At 43.9% G+C, this 15,523-nt stretch overlaps 1 protein-coding gene across 1 annotated transcript; it reads right to left on the bottom strand.

The window, feature by feature from the left end:
* Nucleotides 1–6,535: 6,535 nt before the first annotated feature.
* On the bottom strand, nt 6,536–13,881 carry LOC109572184 (cationic amino acid transporter 3-like). Its single transcript, XM_070770252.1, has 11 exons — nt 13,512–13,881; nt 12,754–12,912; nt 9,081–9,267; nt 8,779–8,891; nt 8,410–8,632; nt 8,106–8,245; nt 7,910–8,012; nt 7,531–7,727; nt 7,166–7,332; nt 6,810–6,918; nt 6,536–6,657 (listed from the first exon to the last, which is right to left on the bottom strand). The coding sequence occupies exons 1-11, from the start codon at nt 13,879–13,881 to the stop codon at nt 6,536–6,538; spliced, it is 1,890 nt and encodes a 629-aa protein (XP_070626353.1).
* Nucleotides 13,882–15,523: the final 1,642 nt, after the last annotated feature.

Genomic DNA, 15,523 nt, shown 5'->3' with positions numbered 1-15,523 from the left:
AGTTCTTGGGGTCGCAAAGAGTCGGTCACGACTGAGCGACTGAATTGAACTGACCTGAACTGAACTGTGATGGAGAAGATGTTCACATATTGAGAAATGGGGAAGTCATTCTGGCTCATCCATGGTTCAGCCTGAGTTGTGTGTGAACTAAGACAGCCTGTCAGACCCTCACAGCTCATCTGCTTTAAGTGTTGAGGTAAAGAAAATGTGTTTTGAAGATCAAAATAAGCAAATCCCTTCTCACAGTATCAGCATTAACACTCCCTGGAAGATAAGGTTCCCTTCCCAGACACCAAAGTCCTGCTGTTTCACTGTCTATGTACTAAGTCTGTCTCTTTTGAAACCTTGAAGGAATACACCCTGTCGTGTTGATGTGTGAGCTTTATTTGCATGAGGTGTAAGACTGTGCTGGAAACCATGCTTCAGCAGAGCAGTTCCTCAGAGCTCTTGGAGAGGGGGCCTCCTAAGCTATAGTCTTCAGTGTGAGTCAAGTAAAACCTTTCCATCTCTATTGTGTTTCTTGATTATTTCCAGGGACACTTGAATTCATTGATCATCACGGACCCTAAGCAGAACTGGGGACCCACACACACTCCTCCTCCCACCCAGTCCTCTTACACGACTCAACTCCCCACAGTCTGCACCTGATCTGAGACACTCCAGTGTGGGAGACCCCCAAGGCCAGCTGGACCCCAACCACGAGAAGGGGAGTTTACAGTCTCTGATGTGAATTCAAGCAACAAAAGCATTGAACAAGTGTCATGTCTGCAGCCAGCCTTGCACAAAGGGATGGAATAGGATCTCGAGGAGTCTGTTTTCTGGGAAGACTGAGCACCAAGGGAGGAAAGGGAAATATGTTGAAAGAGGTCAAAAGCACTACATCTCACAGAAGGAAGAAATCAGGAGTCGGAGGGGAGGGATGAGCGAGTGAATGAGGGGTTAGTGAGTGGACAAGATTCTGACATACAACAAGTGACACACTTGCTAACACACCAGCCAGACACTGTCACTGTGGGGACGACATGTCGTAGTTCAAGCTTCCGTTAATTTTTTTCTTTTTTTTTTTTTACTGTGAAGTAGTGGTCCAGTCCAGAGTTGTTAGGAGATTATTTTAAAGGGAAAACACCTGAGACGCAACAGATGCAGAAAGAAGCCTTCTCTGAGTTTCTCTCATCTGACTCAAAGCAGAAAATTCTGGGAATTAAAGTGGTACTAAATTCCTCAGTGGAGAGGCTGCTCCCAAGAGGATGAAGGTGAGTAGAACTGTGAGTATAATTCTATACTAGACTTTTGTATTTGTAGTAGACACCACCTTCAATCTTTGGTGGTTAACTTCAACTGGGGTACTGTTGTTTCATGGTGGAGTTACTTTCTGGAATTTTCTCTGTCTTTGTATCAGTACACTTATTTCACTCTTTCTGCTCCCTCTTGTGGGACAATCCTTTTTAATAATCTTAAATTAATTGATGATGTGTGTCTGCCCTGGATCTTGGTTACTGCACAGTCTTTCCCTAGTTGCGGTGCACGGGCTTCTCCTTGGGTGGCTTCTCTTGCTGCAGAGCACAGGCTGCAGTAGTTGTGGCATGTGGGCTTTGCTGGCCTGTGGCATATGGGGTCCTCCCAGACAGGGGACTGAACCTGGGTCCTCTGCCTTGGCAGGCGGATTCTTAACCACTGAACCACCAGGGAGGCCTTGTGGGAGAATTCTTAAGCTTTTCTGTCTCTCTGCTCTGACAACCCACCAGGCTGCCTCCTGGAAACCTGTCTCTGGATTTCCAGAAGGTGGCTCTAGAGCTCCAGTCTGCGGGCGCCCTCGACTAGAGCAGGGACTGGTTTTCTGAGCCTGCTTCTGGTCTACCCGAGATCCCCAGGACGTTGCAAGGGGAGGGTCCCACATGGAGCCCCCGTGGAGTAGGGGGAGGTGTGGAACCAGCACTCGGGGTACTGAGGGTTCCTGTGGACGCAGCAGAGAGATTTCCCAGTGTGGTGCTCCCAGAGGCATGCGAATGGACTGCCTGAGAAAAGCAATCCTTTTCACCCCCACTGAAATGTTTATCTGCATCTTTCTAAATATTTTTCCTCTCCCTCCTCATGGAGGTCCCGTCTCTGATCTCTGGTGCTGCTGTGGATGTCCTTCTCAGGTGTCTGCTGTGATGTCCTGCAGAACTAGGGTAGCTGAGCACTCACTCATCACTCCCCTTTTCTGTGTGGGGATGTTTCCTTGCATGGGGGAGGGGAAAGATTCTCTCACCTCCAACTTTGCTTTGACCAGAATTGTTCTCATCTTTTTGGAGTGCCAGAACCTCCCTGCAGGAAAGCTGACCTTCTGCAAGTTCTCTGTCACCCATGAGAATCTACCTGTGTCAGAACCCATGTCTCCTGCCTTGGCAGGCAGATTTACCACTGAACCACCAAAGAAGCCCCAAATGAAATATTTTTTGACCTCTAGCTATTCTGGGGATTTTTCAGAGAGCTCCTAAAACATCTCAAGGAATGATACTGACCTCATTACAATTAGGCATACTGGCACATATAATTACATGGGTGTCATTAGCAAATCCCCTGGAAGAGAGCAGGGCAACCCACTCCAGTATCCTTGCCAGGAGAATCCTATGGACAGAGGAGCCTGTCGGGCTATAGTCTGTTGGGTCTCAAAGAGTCAGACACGACTGAAGTGCCTAAGCACACATGCATTCTCAAATAAGTGATGATAAACCTTTTTAGGTTATATCGGAAGGATAAGTGTTATTAATATGTGTTCTAAAAATTATATGAAATTCCTAAAAATCTGATATGTCCTGGTAGGTTATCAGTAACAATTCAGGATATTATATTAAAAATCTGGATGTTACAAAAAAACCAAAGTTCTCTTTTCTTTTTTCTTACTTTGATTGTTATTTAATTTTCCATCAACTGAGCCAAGAACCTCAACTCTGAAATTCCCATCTTACATATGTTATGTAAGGACTCATCCTGTGTCTTATTTCTCCACTTCTTTGCCAAGCCTTTAGGGTTAGAAGCAAGGTTAGGTGACATTTCCAGGTTCACATGGCCAGTAAAGTGGGGAGGCATGGGGTGGGGGGAGAGGAATCTGTGACTTCTGGAGGGTGTCCATGTTGTATCCTTATCCCTGGAAAGACAGCAGACTCTCAGTCATCTCCCAAACCCCTTCCTCACCTTCTTGCCCTGCTCCCAACCACTCACTGACTTCCTGCGATCCTTGAGAACCACCTACTTAAATAACACATTCATGGAATAACACACTAATGATTTGCTCTTTCTCCTTCTTCTGCCAACTGTTTTTCCCCCTCATCAATCTACACCAAGAATAATCATTTAAAAAATCTTTTTTTCTGTGAGATGCCTACCTACATCATCACTTCATGATTTTCATATGAAAGTGAGATCAGATCAAGGGAAGAGTTTCTCATCTCACAGAACCCTTCACCACCTTCTCCTCACCCCTCTCTTCTCTCTCCTCTTCCCAATTTCTCTCTGCATTTTTTCTCTCCTGTGAAATGATCTAGCCAGCACCAGCTAGACATTGTTGTTGTTTCGTCTCTAAATCATGTCTGCCTCTTTTCCAATCCCCTGGACTGTATCCCGCCAGGCTCCTCTGTCCATGGGATTTTCCAGGCAAGAACACTGGAAACAGTGTCTATCTCCTCCTCCAGGGGATCTTCCCAATTGAGGGATTGAATGTGTCTCCTGCATTGGCAGGTGGATTCTTTACCATGGAGCCACCAGGGAAGACCAATCATAGATTAGACATGGCCTTAAAGTCTCATTTTCTGTTCCAAGTCGTTTAACAAAATATCATTTTTCCCAAACAAATACTGTGGTCTCCCTTTGATAATTACTGGTAAATAAAAAGTTCCCCATCTCGGGTCATGTAAAATATTACATGTACATATGATTCTTTCATTAAATATCTCATCAAATATAACTGAGCACTTATTGTATTCCAGACACTGTTTTAGCCACTGGGAAGCAAGTGGTGATCAAAAGTGTGAAGAGGTGAATGCATCGCCCTTCTTTCAAATTCATATGTTGAATTCCTGATCCCCAGGAGTTCAGAATGTGACTGTATTTTGTTTGGGGGCCTTAAAGAGGTAATTAAGATTAAATGAGGTCATGAGGTTGGGCCCTAACGAAGTTTGACTAATCCCTAATGTCAAGAGGTTATTAGAATGTGGAGAGCATACAGAGACACCAAGAGGTGACAGATTTAGCAAATAGTATTACAGGACAACTAGATACATTGATTTTAGATCAACAATGAACCTTGGCAATTATACTTTAATACATATATTACATATAAATTTTTTGTGCTTATTAACTATACATCTTTTAATATATACATACACATGTACAAGCAGATATCATTTTATTGTGCTTTGCAGATGCTGCAGTTTCTGCAAACTGAGGGTTTGTGGCAACTCTGGGTTGTCAGATGACAGCTAGCATTTTTCAGCAATAAAGTACTTTTAAGTTAAAGTATGTACATTTTTTAGAGAGAATATATAGCACACTGAATAGACTACAGTGTAGTGTAAACATAAGTTTATATGCAGTCAGTTCAGTTCAGTCACTCAGTTGTGTCCAACTCTTTGCCATCCCATGAACTGCAGCAAGCCAGGCCTCCTTGTCCATCACCAACTCCCGGAGTCCACCCAAACCAAGGTCCATTGTGTCGGTTAAAAAAAAAAATTTGTGTGACTCTTTTTATTGCCAGTTCTCTTCACTATGGTAGTCTGGAATCAAACCAGGAATATCTCAGGGGCATGCCTGCAGGGTCCTGTTGTGGTTGTTCAGTTGCTAAGTTATGTACAAGTCTTTGTGACCCTGTGGAATGCAGCACACCAGGCTCCTCTATCCTCCACTATGTGATGGAGATGTCCATTGAGTCAGTGATGCTATCTAAACATCTCATTGTCTGTTCCCTCTTCTCCTCCTGCCCTCAGTCTTTCCCAGAATCAGGGTCTTTTCCATTGAGTCAGCTCTGCACATCTAGTGGCCAAAGTATTGGAGCTTCAACTTCAGCATCAATCCTTCCAATGGATATTCAGGGTTGATTTCCTTTAGAGTTTTCTGGTTTGATAGCCTTGCAGTACAAGGGACTCTCGAGAGTCTTGCCCAGCACCACAGTTTTCAAAAGCATCAATTCTGCAGTGTTCAGCCTTCTTTATGGCCGAACTCTCACATCCGTACATGACTACTGGAAAAACTGCAGCTTTGACTAGACAGACCTTTGTCAGCAAAGTAATCTCTCTGCTTTTTAATATGCTATCTAGGTTTGTCATAGGTTTCTTTTCAAGGATCAAGTGTTTTTAAATTTCATGGCTACAGTCATTGTCTGCAGTGATTTTGGAGCCAAAGGAAAGAAAATTTGTCACTGCTTCCACTTTTTCCTCTTCTATTTGCCAGGAAGTAACAGGACCAGATGCTATGATCTTAGTATTTTTGAATACTAAGTGTTAAGCCAGGCTCTTTGCTCTCCTCTTTCACCTTCATCAAGAGACTCTTTATTTCCTCTTCCCTTTCTGTTATTAGGATGGTATCATCTGAGGTTGTTGATACTTCTCCTGGCAATCTTGATTCCAGCTTGTGATTCATCCAGCCCAGCATTTTGCATCATGTACTCTGCATATAATTTAAATAAGAGGGGAACAATATATAGCCTTATCATACTCCCTTGCCAGTTGTGAACCAGTCCACCGTTCCGTGTCTGATTCTAACTGTTGCTTTTTGACCTGCATACAGGTTTCTCAGGAGACAGGTAAGATGGTCTGGTATTCCCATCTCTTTAAGGATATTCCACAGTTAGTTGTGGTCCACACAGTCAAAGGGTTTGGCATAGTTAATGAAGCAGAAGTTGATGTTTTTCTGGAATTGCCTTGCTTTCTTTGTGATCCAACAATTGTAGGCAATTTGATCTCTAGTTCATCTACCTTTTCTAAACCTAGCTTGTATCTGGAAGTTGTCAGTTCATGTACTGCTGAAGTCTAGCTTAGGATTTTGAGCATTTTCTTGCTAGGCTGTGAAATGAGCACAGTTGTTTGGTAGTTTGAACATTCTTTGGCATTACCTTTCTTGGGATTGGAATGAAAACTGAGCTTTTACTTCAAACTTATTGATGACTGAATATTTAAGGTGTAACTCTTACACAATATATGATTACCTATGTTTCCTCCTCAAGTGGCCAGCTCTGTGCTCAGGCTGGAGATGGTAACAAGGAGTTGTTTCTCAGGTGCCAGGTTAACATTGTCTTTCTCCCACTGTTATGTTGTTGTACTTTCTTTGTGAAAATCCGTATTGCTGCACACTTAAAAAGCATGTGTTTTTCTGTATGTACATCATGCTTTGAAAAGCTTACTTAAAAATTAGAAAACATTAAAGTCACTTTGTCCACTGGCAATAAAGACAGGGCTGTAGATGCATACACCTTCACACTCCATAGCGGCTGAAAGTGTTCATGTAGCAGAAGACACCTCCTATGTATATAGGGATTCTACACAGCATCTATGACTTGTGGTTAAGATGACTCAGGACTACGGGTGTTTTTGTCAAGAGTCTGGGAGGTGGAAGCTGGTGGTTGTTGCTCATCGTTCTCCTCCAGGCTGTGTCGGATCCCGTATCCAAAGTATATGAGAAATCCTAGTAAGGAAATGAGAAAATGAGAAGGATAAGCAGGCACTCTTCCTGGTTACAAACATCCAATAGGTCTCCTATGGTGGTCAAGAAGTTTAGGGGATCTCAGTTTGGGATTAGTCACTCAAGGGGTCTCTTTATGCCAGAAAGCCACTTACCGATCACATTCCAGATGCCAAATATGGCCCTGGTCCCAGAAGTTATCTGCATCATCAAGTAAATGTTCACAAGGATGCTCACCAGTGGGAGGACAGGCAGAGCAGGGACCTGTGGGACAGAGTCAGTTCATCCCTGAACACATCCCAGATGCCTGAATGAGAGTCTCTACCCCAAGTGGGCAAGAAGACCAGCCTTCAGTCTGTGTATTCAGTGCCTACTCAGACCATGTATGTAAAGTACTGAGGGGGATCAGGAAGAGTCTGTTGGTTTTAGCAGTTCCCCTCACTCCCTGGATGTTTAGACCATGAAGCAAGTTCATTCCAGGTGGACAGTTTGGGCACATAAGGTCACTTACCTTAAAATAAAGAGGAATGGGGTTCTGGGGCTGCCTCCAGATGATGACCATGACTCCAATGATGAGCAGCAGCAGCAGCACAGCCACTCGTGTGTACTTGGAGTCTCCAGAAAACCCCTGACTGGACCACTGGACCAGGATCAGGCTCAAGATTATCATCAGGAGAACTACAGGGGTCAAGGTGGAGGAGAACAGGTTCAACTTCAGAAGCTGAAGATGTCAAGACCTTGGGCCACCCCTCTCCCCAGGCTGCCCATCTCAGCAAGGGCCCTTATATCACCAGGACTCCTCAGTTGACAAAATACACACTCCAACACCATACTGTCAATTTCAGCAAACGACCAAAGAGAAATCCCACTGCTCACCGAGTAGTGAGGCACATCCGTAGACAATCTGGCCAGATTTCCTAGTGGGGATGGTGCTGATAGGGAACCACAGACTCTTTAGAATGTTTGAGTTTCTTGCTTCAGGTTCAGAGTCCAGCAGATGTTCATCAGGGACAGGCATCTCAATTTCCTCCTCTGTGTTCTCATTCTTGCTTAAATTCTGGTCTGGCTGGTACCTGAATTAGAGGTTTTAAGGCAATATTAGCAGCAGCCCCTACTCATCCAACACCACACAGCCTATTTCACATGTGTCCTGTCTTAAGCAGAGCAGGACTTTTAGAAGATAGCATGAAGGCAGAAGACGTTTACCTCCCAACTAATCTCCAAGACTCCCTACCGAGGTGCAGTGGGGTCTCACCTGAGGACAAGAATAGAAAATGCCACCAGGGAGTAAATGAGCAGGGTCCCGACTGACACGAGATCCACAAGATCTGTGAATCTGAAGAGTAACGCCATGATCCCTAGAATGAGGTCGCAAACAAGGTGGAGAAGGGAGTGAGAAACAGCTGAAAATATGTAAGTTAAAGCATGGGTTTCAAAAAATGTTTTTTAACCTGCAAGATTTGCAGCAGACATCAGGGCCAGGACATGGATGCCTGTGCGGACGTGGATCCGGGTAAGCACCCGGAAAAGGAGCCCGTCCTCTGCCATCGTGTAGATCAAAGTAGGCATTTTGAACACGGCAGCATGGAGTCTGGAAGAAAAGATGGAAGCATGTAAGGATGTGGAGAAGGACAGACCAGGGCTTCTGCTCTCTTGTCGGCTTGGGGTAAGGTGTCTCTCTGTCTTCTTTACCAATCCTAAGGGTTTGGAGATCTGAGCATTGACAGTAGACAGGGAGGAAACCATGGCACTGACCTGAATATAAGAGCACAGAGGGTACCAATTGTCATGATGTATGTGGCGGGGAGCCACAAACTATGGAGAATGGCTTGCGGCAAAGGGTTGTGAGGCTGAATCAGGTAGTAGGGCACCATGAGGGTGAGTGCCACTGAGACACCAGAGTAAGCCAAAAAGCAGATAAAGATGGTGATCAAGATGCTCCAGGGGATGGAACGATGAGGATTTATAGCTTCTGCCCCTGCAGAAAGGGAAGAAGTGTTGAGTCAGGAAAACACACTGGGAAAAATCCCCTTCCTTATTGTACTCCTCATTCAGGTTTCCTCAAAGCCAGAGGCAGCCAGTCTGTTCCCAAACCTCAGATGGGACACACAGTGACCATGTTACCTTTAGTGGCAAGAACATCAGCACCAAAAAAATAGTAGAAACATGTAGCTGTTCCCTGGAGAATCCCTTCAAAGCCGAAAGGTGCAAACCCTCCAGAACCCAAAGGGCCCAAGCTACGGTGAGAGAAGGAAAGAGAAAGAAAGTGGGTGAGGTGTGTTCTTCCATCTCTTGAGCTTCTCCCTTCATACCTCAAGTCCTGGGCTCCAGGACTTGCTTCATCTGGATCCAACAGCCCAGATATCTTTAGTCCACACCATACCAGCTCTGCATGCCTGTCAACCGTATATTATGGCCAATATTACCGTCCTAAGCCATAGATGTCTCTGGATCCAGATGTGTTCAGTTTGTAGTCCTGTTCTGTGAGCTTCCAGTTATGCAGATCTCCCTTAATGAAGCCAGTGATGGTAATGAAAATGAGAACCAAAATGTTTATTCCTATGGATATTTTTGTAACCAGGATTGACTCACGAGCTCCCAGAAGCCGTAGTCCTGTGGGAAAGATGTAATATGAAACACTCAAATTATTGATACATTTATAGATATACTAGTCATAGAAACACCCTTTTCAACAACACAGAAGATGACTCTTCACTTGGACATCACTAGAAGTTCAATACTGAAATCAGATTTATTATATTTTTTGTAGCTGAAGGTGGAGAGGCTCTATACAGTCAGAAAAAGCAAGACCTGGAGCTGATTGTAGCTCAGATCATCAGTTCCTTATTGCAAAATTCAGGCTTAAATTGAAGAAAGTAGGGAAAACTACCAGACCATTCAGGTATGACCTAAATAAAATCCATTATAATTAAACAATGGAGGTGACAAATAGATTCAAGGAATTAGATCCAATAGGCAGACTGCCTGAAGAACTAGGGCCAGAGATTCCTAACACTGTACATGAGGCAGTGACCGAAACCATCCCCAAGGAAATGAAATGCAGAAAGGCAAAATGGGTGTCTTGAGGAGGCTTTACAAATAGGTGAGGGAAGATGAGAAGTGAAAGACAAAGGAGAAAGGGAAAGATATAACCAACTGGATGCAGAGTTCCAGAGAATAGCAGGGAGAGACAAGAAAGCCATCTTAAATGAACAATGCAAAGAAATAGAAGAAAACAGCAGAATGGGAAAGACTAGAGATCTCTTCATGAAAATCTGGGATATTAAGGGAACATATCATGGAAGGATGGGGATGATAAAGGACAGAAATGATAAGGAACTAACAGAAGCAGAAGAGATTTAGAAGAGGTGGCACGAATACCCAGAACTATACAAAAAAAAATGTCTCAGTGGTCTGGATAACCAAGATGGTGTGGTCATTCACCTAGAACCAGACATCCTGGAGTGTGAAGTCAAGTGGGTCTTAGGAAGCAATAGTACAAACAAAGCTAGTGAAGGTGATGGAATTCCAGCTGAGCGATTTCAAATCCTAAAAGATGGTGCTGTGAAAGTGCTGTATTTGATATGTGAGCAAACTTGGGAAACTCAACAGTAGCTTCAGGACTTCTAGATCAGTTTTCATTCCAATCCCAAAGAAGGGCAATGCCAAAGAATGCTCAAACTACTGTACAATTGCACTCATTTCACATGCTTCAAGGTTATGCTCAAAATCCTTCAAAGCTATGCTTCAGCAATATGGGAATCAAGAACTTTCAGATGTACAACAGAGTTAAGAAAATGCAAAGGATCAGAGATCAAATTGCCAACATTCATTGGATCACAGGGAACGTGGGGGGAAATACCAATGAATCATATACTTCTGCTTCATTTGACTACACTAAAGATTTTGGCTGTGTGGATCACACGAACTGTGAAAATTCTTAAAGAGATAGGAATTCCAGACCACTTTACCTGTATCCTGAGAAATCTATGCAGGTCAAGAAGAAACACCTAGAACTGGACATAGAATAATGCACTGGTTCCAAATTGGGAAAGGACTATATCAAGGCTGTATATTGTCACCCTGCTTATTTAACTTACATGCAGAGTACATCATGCAAAATGCCAAGCTGGATGAAGCACAAGGTGGAATCAAGATTGCCAGGAAAAATATCAACAATCTCAGATATGTAGATGATACCACCCTAATGGCAGAAAATGAACATGAACTAAAGAGCTTCTTTTTTTTTTTTTTTTTGTATCTAGTCATCAAGCAAAGACTTTATTGCTATGACACTGGAGGGATGGAGAAAACCCATAATCAGGTTACAACTGAAATCACAGCTTAAAGAGCTTTGTGATGAAAGTGAAATAGGAGAGTGAAAAAGCTGGCTTAAAACTCAACATTAATAAAGCTAAGACCATAGCATCTGGTCCCATCACTTCCTGGCAAATAGAAGAGGAAAATGTGGCAGCAGTGACAGATTTTCTTTTCTTGGGCTCCGAAATCACTGCAGACAGTGACTGCTATGCTGTCACTTAAGTCGTGTCCGACTCTGTGTGACCCCATAGATGGCAGCCCACCAGGCTCCCCTGTCCCTGGGATTCTCCAGGCAAGAACACTGGAGTGGGCTGCCATTTCCTTCTCCAATGCATGAAAGTGAAAAGTGAAAGTGAAGTTGCTCAGTCACGTCCAACTCTTAGCGACCCCATGGATTGCAGCCTAACAGGCTCCTCCAACCATGGGATTTTCCAAGCAAGAGTACTGGAGTGGGGTGCCATTGCCTTCTCCGGCAGACAGTGACTGCAGCCATGAAATTAAAAGATATTTGCTTCTTGGAAGGAAAGCTATGGCAAACATAGACAGCATATTAAAAAGCAGGGCCATCACTTTGCCTACAAAGGTCCATATAGTCAAAGCTATGGTTTTTCCAATAGTCATGTACAGATGTGAGAGTTGGACCATAAGAAGGCTGAGCACCAAAGAACTGATGCTTTTGAACTGTGGTGTTGGAGAAGACTCTTGAGAGTCCCTTGGACACCAAGGGGAACAAACGAATCAATCCTAAAGGAAATCAACCCTGAATATTCATTGGAAGGACTGATGCTGAAGCTCCAAAATTTTGGCCACCTGATGGGCAGAACTGACTCATTGGAAAAGATTCTGATGCTGGGTAAGATTGAGGGCAGAAGGAGAAGAGGGTGACAGTGAATGAAATGTTGGATAGTATCACTGACTCAATGGACATAAATTTGAGCAAACTCCAGAAGATAGTGGAGGACAGAGGAGCTTGGCATACATAATCCATGGGGTTGCAAAGAGTTGGATATGACTTAGTGACTGAACAACAACAGGAAGCAGAGAAATAATTGCTCAGGGCTGGCAGTTGGTGGTGGACAAACAGACAGTGACTGCTTAGTGGGCACAGAGGTGTTGAACGTGTTTGGAACTAGATGGAGGTGATGGTTGCCCAACATTACAGATGTGCCTAATGCTACTGAATTGTACACTTTAAGATGTTAATTATTGTGGCAATCTTCTCAGAATACATGTCTAACAAAGCAAGATGTACACCTTAATCTTACACAATGTTGTATGTCAGTTATTTATGACTGAAGCTGGGAAGAGGTACAGAGTGGTTAATTTTATGCTATGTGAACTTCCTCTCAATTAAAAAAAAAAATCTTTGGCCTCAGTACAAAGGAAGACTTGTTGGTCTAAGTAAATGATTCTCAGCTTGGGGTAATTTTATTCCCCAAGGGACATTGGCACTGTCTGGAGACACCCTGATTGCCACAGTTGGGGGTGGGTGGATGTCACTGGTATCTAGTGAGCAAAGGCCAAGATGACACTCAACACTCAATAATGATTAAGAAAAGAAATTAAAATTCACAGGACAGTCCCTTCACACCAAAGAATGATAAGCCCAAATTGTCAGTAGTGCCAAGGGTGGAAAACAATGGTCTATGTTTTAGCTTCTATTTCAAGACCATTCTTTCTATTTCTAATCCCCCACCATTCTGCCACATCAAGCCTTTCCTACACCAGCTCCCATTCCACACCCTGCTCTTTCCATCCTGTTGTTGAGCCCTGTCTCACCTGTCATCAGCAATACCAGGCCCAGGGCAAAAAAGTCTGCATATGTGGCCAGGGAGTAAGGCAAGTGCAGAGAGAAAGTTTCCTGTAATGCCTGAGAGATGTGATTTCCAATCAGGCTGTCAAAGATGTAACTCGAGGCCCTGGCCAAGGCGGCAGTGCCTGCAGAGGCAGAAGAGGAGCGTTCATTGACAAACAAAAATTGATGTGCCATAGGATCTAAAAACACAGATAAAATACCTGTATATACAAAAAGCCTATATATACAAATACCTGATACAAAATACAAAATATCAAAGAGTTTCTTTTCATGGATTGGGGAGAGTAGACCCAAATGATTCACCAAAATGTCAGGTGTTTTAATATGTTAGGAGCAGATCAATGTTATACAAGAAAAGAAAACACATAAGTGGGACTGGGAGGGCTGGGATAGGCATGAAATTTGAAATCAAGTGGTAAATGAAAATCCCAGGAAGGCAACAACTGAGCAAAGAATTCACTATGATGAGGGGGTGAACCTGTGGGACATACCTCCCTCTCACCCATTCCGTACAGTTCCTTTTTCTCCTGGGTTCATGGTCCATCATTTAAGGACACAGGATAGAACCGAGTTGAACGTAGTTGTGGGGTCTTCCTGACACTATTATCAACTTCCCTTCACGAGGCCAAGAATAAAGTGCTCATGAATGACTGAGAACCCAATCCTCCAACATAGTTTCCCAGGCTTAAGCCCCACACCATTTGCTGGCCCATCGTCTCACCCGAAACTAAGAGAAGTATGGAGTTCCAACCAATGATGAAGGCATAGACTTGACCCATTGTGACATAGCTGTAGAAATATGTAGAACCAGAGCGTGGTACCCAGGCCCCAAATTCAGCATAGCAGAGCCCAGATAACATAGAAAACATGGCAACCACCAAGAACGAGATGATGGTTGCTGGTCCAGCTATGAACTTGGCCAGTGCACCAGCCAGAATGTATATGCCAACTATCAACATCCTGCCCACACCCACGTTCACCAGGTTTAGGGTGTTCAGATGAGCCACGGGTCTCTCAGACTCATCTATGGGTTCCAGCAACCACTTGCGGATGAGCTTTTGACCAAATTGATGAACAAACTGAAGCAACATCCTAGACATAGTTGAGGAGGCTGCAGTCTGCTGAGGAAAGAAGACATAAAGCCGTTAAGAATGTCCATCTGCCCTTGGCACTGGGGTCCAGTTCTATGGAGTAAGGAAGTGATGGAGCAGGTGGTAAAAGGACACACTGGGCAAGCTCTCCATCTCTGAGATTTGGTTTCTACAATCATAGAGAAGACTTCTAATTTGTCTCAAAGTTACTGGAAAGTTTGCTTGAAAAGAAGTGAGACGGAGTGTATTATGTCTCCCCAAATGTGCCCCTTTGACCAGTCAATTGTTTTGAGCTAAAGTTAATTAAGACCCATTAGATTCAGGAGAAGCTCTTTACCTCTCCCTCAATTGTTCAAAACAATGTAGATTAGGAGACCTATGCCAGGAAGAGAGCTATTACCACAGAGAACTTTTTAATCTCAGAAAGACTTACCTGCTTGGAGTGGGCAAACATTTGTTCACCAGGCACTTGCTCTTCTCATCCTGCTGTGCATGGTCTTCCTCCCATTTGAAGGCCCAGATCCCCACCCCTTTCTCCTTAACTCAGGGGGTCATATAAGCTTCAATTGTCTGACAGTCTTTGAGCCTCAAAAAATTTTATGGGGCTCCTGTACATATTGAACTAACTGTGTCCAACTGTCTTATGTCAATTGAATTGTTATCTCAGCTGAAGAATCTAGAAAGCCAAGTCTTCTGCCCCTATAGAAGCAAAAGTTTCCATCATGGAGCCTGGCACATCATAGGTGCTTAGTTGGCATTAGTTGGATAGATGAGAATGGTGATTTTTGAATCGAAATCAACCAGCCAAGCTTGTCTGATTTTGCTGAAACTACATTTCATCTTTTTTCTCCTTTCCCCTGCACAATAGAACAAATTATCATCATTATTCCCTCCCCTCTTTGATAGGGGTGAAGTGAGTCTTTCAGGGGCTTGCTGAGCAGAGCACTCAGACTCTGCACTTTTTTTTCACCAAGGACCCTGAAACCTGGACACTTTCTGTTTCATTGTTTGCAGAGTGACATGGAATAGTAACTGTCCTGGGGAAGAATAAGATGATATTTGAGGGGAGGCACAGAAGGACTGATGCTGAGGCTGAAACTCCAATACTTTGGCCACCTCATGTGAAGAATTGACTCATTGGAAAAGACTCTGATGCTGGGAGGGATTGGGGGAAGGAGGAGAAGGGGACGACAGAGGATGAGATGGCTGGATGGCATCACTGACTCGATGGACCTGAGTTTGAGTGAACTCCGGGAGTTGATGATGGACAGGGAGGCCTGGCGTGCTGCGATTCATGGGGTCACAAAGAATCGGACACGACTGTGCTACTGAACTGAACTGAACAGACTCTAGCCCAGCTCAGTCAAAGCATTAAACTACAGTGGTCTCCCAAGTGCCTGGAGGGAGGGGGGACGAATGTTCGTTGCGAATCAGAGATGACAGGACTGTGTTTCCTGTTGCTTTGGGACATGAAATGTGTTCTGCCTACACAGCTCTGCAGGGCTAGGCTGATCTTGTGACCACCAGTTACTGTGAGGGGGACTTCCACCCCTCATACTCCAAAGTCCAAATTTAACATTTTGATTAAGAGCAAGCATTCAAAGAGCCAGGAAACTATGGATAGAATCTTGGTTCTACAAAC

The sequence above is a fragment of the Bos indicus genome, chromosome 18, assembly GCF_029378745.1.
Source record: "Bos indicus isolate NIAB-ARS_2022 breed Sahiwal x Tharparkar chromosome 18, NIAB-ARS_B.indTharparkar_mat_pri_1.0, whole genome shotgun sequence".
Classification (NCBI taxonomy): Eukaryota; Metazoa; Chordata; class Mammalia; order Artiodactyla; family Bovidae; genus Bos; species Bos indicus.
Note: the sequence above shows the minus strand (reverse complement) of the source record. Positions and strands in the feature narration are given on the sequence as shown.